At 29.6% G+C, this 11,788-nt stretch overlaps 1 protein-coding gene across 2 annotated transcripts; it reads right to left on the bottom strand.

Annotated features, from left to right (window-relative positions):
• Positions 1-3,800: 3,800 nt before the first annotated feature.
• Positions 3,801-11,650, bottom strand: LOC110626622 (protein S-acyltransferase 11). Of its 2 annotated transcripts, none has more exons than XM_021772646.2 (4): positions 11,400-11,650; positions 9,962-10,184; positions 5,977-6,275; positions 3,801-4,325 (listed from the first exon to the last, which is right to left on the bottom strand). In XM_021772646.2, the coding sequence occupies exons 2-4, from the start codon at positions 10,164-10,166 to the stop codon at positions 3,843-3,845; spliced, it is 987 nt and encodes a 328-aa protein (XP_021628338.1). In that variant the 5' UTR covers positions 10,167-10,184; positions 11,400-11,650; the 3' UTR covers positions 3,801-3,842. The 2 variants fall into 2 exon arrangements, with proteins under 2 accessions (XP_021628338.1, XP_021628337.1); XM_021772645.2 differs by having other exon boundaries at positions 11,309-11,649.
• Between the last annotated feature and the right edge of the window lie 138 nt (positions 11,651-11,788).

Below are 11,788 nucleotides of genomic sequence, written 5' to 3'. Positions count from 1 at the left end.
GATTGATAAAAATTTTCTATATGAAAAAGAATTTTGGTTTGCTAAAAAGAATGAATGAATTTCACAAATCTAAATAGACTGCCAATATTTCTTTATTCTTTCAGAAGTAGTAACTATGGAAGGAAGTTGATTTTTATTTGTATTATAGTTAGATTATAATTTATTTTTCTTATTTTATTAGGATTAATATTGTTATCCATGTACTAATAGAATTAAAATTAATTTTTCTTCTTTAAATAATATTTTCTATTTCAATTAAAATTTCTTTTCCTACTCCAATTAGGATTAGGAGATTTTTATCTATAAACAGTCGTTATTTTGCACATATACCGAAGAAATTAAAAGGTTTATATTTTACTTAGGGATGTAAACGGGTAGGGTAACCGCGAAAATTAAACTACCCGAACCCGAACCCAATTTATATTAGTAATATCCGAACCCGATTAAAAATTAATTTAAATTATCCGAATCCGTCCCAAACCCAATTATTATTATCCAAATAAAACCCGAACCTGTTTAATCTTATATATTTTAATTAATAATTTATATAAAAAATATTTTTCATTAATAATTTTCATTTAAAAAATCTAATATTTCTAAAGAATATTTAAATTTAAATTTTTAAATAAAAATATATAAAAAAATTTATAAATATTATTGTAAAATATATTTTTTATATTAAATTAATTATTTATATAAACGGGTTCGGGTAGTGGGTACCATGTACATAAAACTCGAATTCGATACGAACCCGCAACGGATATTATTTTTAAAATCTGAACCCGTCTCAAACCCGATTATAACTATCCAAATCCGTTCTATTAGGGTTCGGTCGGATCGGGTACCCAAAAATACCCGATCCGTTGCCATCCCTAATTTTACTCCATTATAAGAATTTTTATAGACCAAACATCCGTTATTCTATCTTTTGCAAAGATATTTTTTTTTTATACTTAATTAACTTATCAAAAATTTCTTATCATATTTTTTAGTTGGAATTATCGTTTGATTATTTATATTTCTAGTCACATTAATTAATTAATTAAGGGTATAATAGAGCAATTCTTAAAAATTATTTTTATTTTTTTATTAGAAATTGATTCTGAATTTTATATTAGTATGTTTTAAAATTAAAAAAACTAATTAATGAGTTTTTTCATATCATAAGATTAAATAATAATTTTTTTTATTTTTAAAAATTAAAATAGTATATGCTGTATTAAAAAAATTATAAAATTTAATCTCAAAAAGTTAAATCTACTTTCAATCTTAACACCACCTTAAGGAAGCTCTGTAATTCATAAAGATTTTTTTTTTAAGAGTGGCCTTAATTAAAAATGAGAAGAAAGTCTTTCACATTTTAGTTATCGATTATATTAGAAAAATTTATTATTTAGATATATAGATTTTAGATTCTAGAGAAATTTATTAATTAATTATCTATTTTAAAAAATATTTAAAAAGTTTATAAAAAAATTTTAAAATATTTTTAATATGAAAACACTAATTAATAAATTTTTATAAAAGTAAAAATTAATTAATAAGTTTTTTAAAATTATAAATTAAATAATAAAATATTGAATGTTAAAATGAATGATTGAACTAATTAGTCAAATTTTTTAAAAGGTTAAGAATATTTTAATATATTTTTTAAAATTAAAAAATTAATTAAAAAATTTTTTATAATATAGAAATTCAATAGTAAATTTTTCTAATATTATTATATAAAAAATTAAATTGTGAGGTTGTAAAAATTTTAACAATAAAATCATTTAAAATAGATAATGAAAAATTTAGTGAAGGAAGTTGTATTGATAAGAATAAAAAATAAGAAATATGCTATAAAAAAAAGGCGAAATTGGGGATTTGGCGATTTTTGAACATTTCAAAACAAAAAATAATAAAGGAAAATAACCAATAAAAATGCTATATTTTCAATTTAATGGCAGCAATTTTTTTTAAATGAAATCGGAAATCGAGAAAGTAAAATTTAAAATTTCTAAAATTTATTTAAATATATTTATTATTAAATTAAATTTGTGATTATTTAATTTCAGTATTTATATATTTTATATCTGATTCTATTTAATATTCAATGTTAATAGTATATGTTTTTGAAATTTTTTTTATTAAAATATTAATTAATTTTTATAATTCAACTAGTCTAATAAAAAAATAAAAAGATTGTAGGATTAACCGTTCAATATCGTCTATTAAATTTAGCAATTTTGGCCTTCATAAATTCTTTTTCAGTTTTCTGGGGCAATTTAGAAGAGGAAACAATGTATAAATATTATACGTGGTATAAATCAAGGCTTACTGGTCCTATCCAATGCCTGACTTGGTATAAAATATATAATATTTTATTTTATTTAAAATATTATTAATAGAAAGTAAATTTTTTAAATATAAAAAATATACACATAATTTATAATGGTAAGTATAAATATTTAGTGAAATATTTTAACATATATTATTTATATATGATGTTTTATATAATAAAAATTTATTTATATATAATATATTTAATATTATATATAATAAATTTAAAATATATTTAATTTTAATATACAATTTAAATTAAAAAATTATATATTTTATTAATAATATAAAACTTTTAAAATGATATTATAATTTACCATAAAGTTAGATAAATTCAATTATTTATTTTTCATAATTGTGTGAAATTGAAAAAAATTAATTTTACCGTATAAAATTTAAAGTGTTAAATATAAATATAAATTATTATAAATATTTAGATTTTTTTAATCTAATACTCCGATTTATAAGAATTTAAAGAAACTCAATATAACGTCTAAAATAATTCAAGATACTATAGAATGAACAAAATATTATATTCTTTAGTTCCATTGACATATAACTCTGTTTAAAATAAAAAAAGTTTTCATAAGATTTGTTTTCTTTTGATTCTCTTATTTGCAATTAAAGAATTTTATTTTTTTTAATTTATAATTTTTTTCTTTTTAAATTAAAAAGATTCTCTTATTTGCAATTAAAGAATTTTATTTTTTATTTTTTAAATTAAATATATTATTTTGAAAAAAAATTATTTAATTTTTTAAAATGAATTATTTCAAATAAAGTAAAAAAGATAAATAGTAATATTTTTATTATTATTATTATTATTATTACTCTTTTCTTTTCATAATTTTTTTTCATTTTCTATTTTTTAGTTTTTTTAAATTATTAACTTTTTATATTATAATAAAATATAAATTAATTATTATAATCTTATTTAATTTTATTTTATTTTTAAAACAAATTATTATTTATTATTTTTATAAATGAGTATTTAAAATATTTTTTAATATTTAATAAAATTTAATATTTTTAAAATAAATATAATTAAAATATTAATAAAAATAATTATATTTTTAAAAAATAAAATAAATAAAAATTATGAAACTAATAGCATGGAGCATTGTTTTTCAATAAAAAGGATGACACCTTTAGTTTAATGGTAAAACTCTTTTAACAGTTAAAACTAACAATTTGCTAATTAGAAAACTTTTTAATATATAAAAAATATTTAAATATATTTTTCAAAACTGACTAACTAATAAATTTCTCAGCACCCCATTTCAGCCTAATGGAGCTCTCCAACAACATCAGGAGCCTCGTGAAACCAACAATAAATTCCATCTTCGAGTCATCAGTCATCACTCCAAATTTGTGAAGCTTTCTAAGTAATCTGACGAGGCAATGGTTGCCAATAACAGGGGAGATTATTTTAGAAACATTTTTAACCAAAAAAGAAAAGAGCTTAGAGAAAGAGTACATTTACAAGGAAAAGCAAAAGATGATATTCTCTAAGAATTCGTTCACTTGTTATGTCTCTTAGGAGTGTTCCAAACATTAGGCAAGTATCTTGAAACAGTGTATGGGCAACCAAAGAAACGTAAAATATTTTTGCAATCTTTTTCTCCAGCCTCATCACCCCCTTGGGAATTCAAGTGGCTTATATAAGTTTTCCCCTGGTATATGTAACACAGCTGCTGCAACAGAAGCACAATCAATCCCATCTCCACCGAAACACTAGAAAAGAACAGATAAACAAGAACAAGCCCTCTTGGGGACAGCAGCAGCGCAGAGCTTAGCAATGCGAAAATAAGTTCTTTAAATATTCTCCATGCCATATAACTGTTCATCCCACTTAAATCGCCTAGAGATCTGGTCGGTAATGGTGGCCATATATGCCACACTGCAAATGCAGACATGATTGAAACATATATTGTGCTGACAACAGCTGATACAAGGAAGGCGATAAAGTATCGGTGATTTCCTGCGCCCACGCAGTTTCCAATCTGCGCAAGGATTTCAAAAGCATTGTTATATGTTGCTCACATGTAAGCACATGCTCAAAATCTAACTATAAAATAATGAATTTAGAATTTGCATAGTAACAGTACAATAAGCATGCATATGCATTCCAATCCTAGCTTAGCCAGTTAGTAGAATAAGAATTTCATGGAAATTACTACCACCTTCTAGTTAAAAATTAACAGATTTTGCTTCTTACCAACTTCAGACTTCAATTCTTTCACAAATTTTTGAACCCTAACCACTACAGATTATGCTTTTCATTCATCTAACCTGACACTAACAAATAATCAAATAGTGGACTCTGTTTTGGGTTGAGGTTGGAAGGCCAAAAAGGCAATATCTGAGAAACCACAATTTTAGATGTTATTGAAGATAGCTGACCCAGGACAAAGGCCCAACATTTTCTGAGGGTTTGCCATTAGAACATGTAAAATTCAATTTTAAATAAATTTAGCCAATATACTCAAGGAGTTGCTCTTCTCAACAACAACAACAATAATGCCAGGCCAACCTGCTACCTTTGCTCTTTTATCATGCAACGGCAAATCTGCACGCTTGAAACAAAAATGGGAACTCAATGGACATCCACAAAATTGATTCACACAAACCTTCATTTGAGTTGGTCAGTGGCCCAGGCACAACACAGTAGCCACATCTCCTCTGAGCGGGAGGCTAAAGGTTGAATTCTATACCCTTTATCAAATACTTATAAATATAAAAATAAAATTTCTGCAGTAATTTAATCAAGCAACCTTAGGACATTAATCGATATGAAATAAACACTAAGCACTTCATCAATATTTTCTGTTTGATTAATTTGATTGAGAAATACCTCCTCAGGTTCTCAAGATTAAGTCTGTAACTTAACAAAGAAGAGTAGTTGAGAGTAAAAGTTATTTCGATAGGAGATTTGATGACCTGTGTATGCAAATTGTCATATACATGCATGTGTAGATCTCAAAGTAGAAAAGAAAGGGCCTAGGAGCATTAAGAAATTACAGTAATCTAAGGTTCTAAAATAATCATACGAGGAAATGCTCAAAAGAAAATGTCACAAGAAAACTCAGAAGAATAGAAAATGAGAATGGCTGAGGTTTTATCAACTTTCCTCGGCTGAAAGTGAGGATTGGAAAGGAAAACTCAACTAGTGCACAAGGCAGTGAAAAAGAGTTACATGATGCCTACCAATTGAAAACATATGCATCTGGAATTTTTTTTCATGCAAAATATTAACTCAAAAGTGAGCAATTACCCAAATTGTTGAATCTAGGGCATTTAGATTTATCCTACTTTTCTCTTTCTTCTCCTTTTTTAGGAGGTAATGAGATTGTTCAGGAATACAAAGTTCTACAGAAACTACAAGCAAAACTTTAAAAAATCAATTCCAAGTTCCAACTTCCATTTAACTTCTTTCCATATATAACTTGGTTAAAAATTAAATCAAATTTAAAATCTAGAACATAATTGAAATTTGAAGTGGAAGCTTCCAATAAATGCAGCTTTCACAAATAACTGAAGTAGCACCGTAAACAATGTTCAGTTGTAAATGAACATCACACAATTCAAGAAACCAAAAGGAGATTCTCTATAATGCATCATTATTTCTAAAACTTAACAACAGTAAACACTTACAAAAGGGCAGTGATGATCCATGTCCAATATGCACATTCCACATGAACTGCAGTGATGGGCTCTAGGCGATTTTGGCTTCGAACAATAGTGACAGAAAGTGTAATTCTCAAGGTAACCTTTTCCCACAACTGGGTAGCTACCCCACTCTATGATAGGTGGTGTTCCAGGAGAGTTAAAGGCCGCAAGACTAAACATTGAAAGAGTAATCATAGACAAGATCACAGTTATGCTTGAGTGGAAAATTCCACAGAAATAGCTGATGGAGAAAACAACAGGGTACACAGCCCAGACACCACCACCTGAACTTTCAGAAAATTGGAACAAACTGAGATTAGAAATGCCTGGTTTAAAACCGCAGTATCTGAATTTTGTGGCAAAATTCTTACATCCACATCTGCAAATATTGTTAATCTGTTGTTTTTTTTTTTTAGAAAAATAGAAATCTTGTAAAAATAAATTAAACTAAATCAAATATCCAGCATATTAATATTTCCAGTACCTGAATAACTATTTATTTAACAAAACCTACACAACATCAGATATCTAACAATCATCACAAAAAGAAAAAAGAAGTTTTACGTTATATTTCAAAATCCTTTTTATATCTTTAAAACTGGATTGGAGAGAATTTTGTTTGGAACAAAAAGCATCAGCCACGATGGCCATGAAATTGCTCCATATCGGAGAGTATTGGAGCATCACAGGTGAAATAAATGGGCTTATATACCAGTCCGTTGGCCTAAGAAACCAACATCCATCAGCTAAAATTTAAAACCATATATCAATTAAACATCTGTTGGAAATAGATGGATTCAGATTCAGAATTCTGCACAAAATAGAACTTCTGAAGGTAACTGGTAAAAGCAGTGAGGATGTCAGCAGAAAGGGTCAAGCAGCATGTTAATTGGTCTTTGAACATAAAATAGAGCTAAATGAAGCATGTTAATCTGCAAAGCACATTCCTGCACTATATCAGAAATCCTTAAAAGTTTGTTGAAGATCTGATGGGGATGTTAGGGCCCTCTTTAAGGGGCGCAAGTCAAATACTCCATTTTCCTCATTTCTAGAATGGAGGCAAATCCAATAATTCATCAAATTCAACCATCTCCATCAATAAATGAAAGTGAAAATTCTGAATTATCTGGTAGTTGAAATTATGTAGTTATCTTAGTCTGCTTCACAGTATAAGAATGAATATCATAGTGGCAGAATATTAAGAGAACTATTCTGCCACTGAAATTTACAATCACAACCAAAGTAATGCCAAAGTGGACTAGAGAGGGACAAAGAAACCAGAAACCAGACATACTACTATAGCATCATAGAAAATAAGAGGTGCTAACTCCTAGTGCCTAAGCGCAAGATGCAAGTGCGCTCTAAGTGAAGTGAGGCGCAAAATTAAAAAATAAAAAATTTAAATAAATATGAATAATATATCAAAATTCAAATAGAATAAGATACTTTTTAAATTTATTTGCTTTCATGGTCATAAAAAATTTTATTAACATGATAAAAATTTTGTCAGAAATCATATACATTTAATTGATTTATCTTTATTAAATAATATAATAATGAGAAAGTAATTAAAAGGCAAAAGGCCTTTTTAAATCCCTGATAATTATCTAAATCTTCACTTAACCCCCTAACAATTTTTTTGGTCCATTAAAGCCCCTAAAAAAATAATAAAGTATTTTTAACTCTTAATTACAATTAAATGAGATCAAATTAAAAAAGTTATACGCACATGACTTGCACACTTCCAACAAACATTAAGAGGCATTGTTAGAGCAATGATTCCCTCCTTCTCTCTGCCTCTATCATTCTGAAGCAATTACATCCAAGCTTCTTTTATCGCAAATATCCATCTTCTCTCTCAAGGAAAATTACCCAATCCACCACAATGACCTGAACCACTTCTTTTCTCCGATTTCTCTCTCTCCTCTTCCTCCTATTTCTTATCTTCTCTCCCTCTTATGGTGCCGTTGATTCCCATTTCGAAGGCGTAGAGGACGACGTCGTAGAGGAAACCATAGACCATGACTTGTTTAAACTCATTGATCTTCCCTTCAGTCGAATCGATTTACCGCATACTCCAATCCCAAATCCTACATCGGAAAATTCTAAAGTGAACATGAGTTCCGACTTGGATTCTCAATCTTTGAAACCACAACCAAATCAGTTTAAACCCTCTTCTCCACCATAATGCGACAAAGATGAATTTGAAGGTGTCCCTGTTTATCAACCTCAGTTGGACACACCCAAAGATGCGGAATCTACCATTCCTGCTGATAATCAACTCACATATCCAAAACCAAAGACGATGTTTAAGAAGCAGCAATCCTACAGGGTGGAGATTTTGTGCATCTCTTTCTTGATCTTGGTCATTATCCACAATGTTAACTAGCATATGCATTTCCATCAAACGTCATACTATATAGAGGAAAGAAGAAGAAGAAGACCTCAAACATATATCCATTTCTTGAATATTTGTTAAAATGGAGATAGAAGGAGGGCAGCATGTCAGCAAAAGAAGAAGGAAATTGGACAGCATATGTGCATGCAGCATGAATTCATAAGGAGATCCAAGTAGAGGAGAAGAAAAAAAGCTGAAATTTTCATAGAATTAAGAAGACCTGAAGAACAAAGAAAGGAGGACAAGCAAGAAAACATGCAGAAGAAGAAAGAAAGAAGAGGAGGAAAAATAACCTAATTTCTGATTTTCCAGCAGCATGCAACAAAGAAAATTAGTGTTTCTCCTTCTTCCTCTTCTTTTTTTTTTTTTCATTTTCTTCCCTCTCTTGTGGCTGTTGTTATAAGGAGGTAAGGCATTTTTTTTTAATATATATAGGGTCGAGATGCCGCAAATGTTCCTCACCCATGTCTGGCGCCTGGCAATGTCACCTGCCTGGGGTGCTGCAGCCGCAGGGCAACAGCCCATGCGCCTGTCCGCCGCGCGCCTTCGGTGCACCTTTCACAACACTGATACTATAACTTTCCATAACTTAAATTAATTATTTACGAATTTTTTTTTTACAATAATAATAATAACAATAACAATAATAATAAATAATATTATAAAATAAATGAACAAAACAAGTTACATATTTTCCCTTGTTTTCCATGGAAAAATGAAAACTGGAGGTTTTATAAAATAGAAAATCAAAAACAAAAGAATTGTTTTCCACAAGTAAACATGCACTTAGAATTGCCACACCAACATTTTGCAATACCAAAACAAAATTGAACTAGAGATTTTAAAAAGTCTTAAGCCATAAAATAGATCTCTTTCTTTTCCTCATCAATACTAGAGAAGTTGTGGCCACAAATAAGGAAATGATGCTTTTGTCTTTTCCTTTGGCCTAATTATTTGGTGTGAAAGTAAATATAAAACTTTTGCCTTCAGCTATTCTACTATTATACGGATCCTCTCTGACCCTAGTGACTTTAGACAAACTGAATCTAACTTAATGCAGCAAAAAATCCTAAAATCCCTTTTGTTGATGGTTATCATGTCTAATCTAAATTATCATTGCTTTCTTCTTTTTTTTTTTTTTTTTTTTTCCAATTTGATTTGGCGTGAAAGATCAAGATAAAATCACCTCCAAAGCCGGAGCAATAGTTGAGAAAAATAGCACTAGGAAAAAGAAAGAAAACAGCACACATCTGCAGAATTAAAAATTGGAAACCCATGCACCTTACTAAGGTCACCATATTTTGCATTTGAGGCATTAGCGCCTGCACCCCTTGCACCTTGCAGGCTTGCACCACACACACACACACTCCTGCCTCAGGAAGAGAGGTTGCATAATGGATATGACTCTTCTCATGCCTATAAACTCCAAATTTTTAAGTTCAATGTAACATAAACAAGCTTCCTCTTGTAACAGTTGGTTCACCCTCAGTGTTATTATATGCATTTTTCACTCTTTTATTCACATGCACACAGAGAGGGGAAAAGGAAGTATGAAATGAAAAAGTGACATACATATTACAAAAAGCATGAAGCCGAGGAGGACACATACGAAGCAACGGTCACGTGCATGTCTCCACCAAAGATACTTGGTCTCACATTTTCGTTCATTTTGAGTTGTTATTGCTCCACACCAGCCACACTTAAAAATAGGTGAATAAGATGGAAGAAGAAGGCGCAGTCCACAACCCCAGCATCCCGTCTCATGATCTTCAACCATTGCTCCCACAAAGTGCTCCTACATGAGAAAAAAATGCCACATGAAAACATGCTTTACTTTCCCTTGTCACATTAGGAAAATGACTTTCCTATTTTCATCTAGCTAAGAGCTTTCAGTCCTTGCCAAAGCATGATCCATCATTTGGGAAGTATAAACAAACCCATTCCACTTACATTTATATAAACAAACCCAAACTAACATTGGGATCCATAATCTTCAATAGATTGATTGATTTTCCACTCTTATCACAGACTTCATTGTGTTTCCTGAAATTTGATATCCTTACAAAAATATTTTTCCCAAAATAGATCATTATAAAGGCCAATTTTACATATAATTTCACCTAAGTTTTCAATGCATCAGCATTTTAGTCATGACTATGCAAGACAAAATCACAGATAGAGATCAGAAGACTCATCTTTCAAAGATTAAAAATACAATTGTCAAGGAGAGAATCTATATTTCCATTCTTTAATCCTCATACACTTATGAGAAATAGTGTGCAAAGGCAATAAAAGGAGCAGCAAACTAGAAGCAAGAAGAATCCAAATATGAAAGGTGGACCAATAGTGAGCTAACAATTAGAAAATTTGCTAGTTTATCAGAAGCTCTGATACCTACGCTGTTGCAAACCATATATAGTTGACCTTAGATTTCATTATAAGTCAATCAGTGATTAGAGAGAATCTTCTTCTAGAAATCTCTGAGCTCTTCTTCTACTTCCCTCTTCCTCATTTTCTCACATATTTTTTCTTCTGATTCTCAGGTCCCAAACAGATGTTGGGTTAAATGCAATGCAATTTTAACTCAAATTATTTGGACTTATGCCCACTAATAGCTGCACTTTTTTTTGGTCTAATCCATCAACATGGCTAACAACACCCGATCAGAAGAATTGAAGAAATTGGAAGAAAATCTCAAATCTGTTATACATGACACTTCCAAGAAAACAGAAGCTTAAATTAACAATTCTGGCAGAAAACTCAAAGACGCATAAACAGGCTCTCTTCAAACTGAGAATAATATAAAAATAGATGGATTACTTCAGGAACTTCAATCTTTGATTTCAGGGACCAATATACCTAATCAAGTAACAAGTACAAATTCTTCTAGCACTTTTAATTCTATAAATCCATCCATACCTTAAATTTTGATACTACCAGTATATCTGGTGGTGTATCAACCATTGTTATTAGAAGCGGACCACAGGCATTCCTCAGACTGAAGACTTACCAAGCTCAAACCCTAACGCCTCAACAGGAGAGAGGCAGGCAACATTCACAAGGAACACGCCTTATGTGCCCACGCATGCACCTTGCTCGAAGCTCAAGGCTCTAGAGGAAAACCTTTATTTCCAACTTCAGCGAGCACTTCCGATGACCAAAAAATACTACAACTTGAATCAAAATTTATGAATCTTCCAGAATCTGATCTGGACAAACTAGGAAGTTCACATATGAGTAGATTGACAATCCAAAACAGACGGTCCAGACAAAAGTTAGAAATAAAAATCGACAGTAAAATAGAATAAAAAGGAAAATTACTATTTGATTTGCCTTGATTTTGAAAAACTGATTAAAATATTTTTTGATATTTTAAAATTTATTAATTAATTTTAATTA

This window comes from Manihot esculenta, chromosome 11, assembly GCF_001659605.2.
Source record: "Manihot esculenta cultivar AM560-2 chromosome 11, M.esculenta_v8, whole genome shotgun sequence".
NCBI lineage: Eukaryota > Viridiplantae > Streptophyta > Magnoliopsida > Malpighiales > Euphorbiaceae > Manihot > Manihot esculenta.
This window is presented reverse-complemented; position numbering and strand designations above follow the sequence as displayed.

Excerpts from the sequence above, each read along its gene's own strand:
- LOC110626622 (XM_021772645.2), bottom strand. The coding sequence starts at position 11,353 with ATGGTTGATACACCACCAGATATACTGGTAGTATCAAAATTTAAG. Across the intron at positions 6,276-9,961 it reads CTTCATGCTTTTTGTAATAT|GTGGTGGTGTCTGGGCTGTG; the intron begins GTATGTCACTTT and ends CTGAAAGTTCAG. Across the intron at positions 4,326-5,976 it reads TGGATCATCACTGCCCTTTT|ATTGGAAACTGCGTGGGCGC; the intron begins GTAAGTGTTTAC and ends ATCCTTGCGCAG.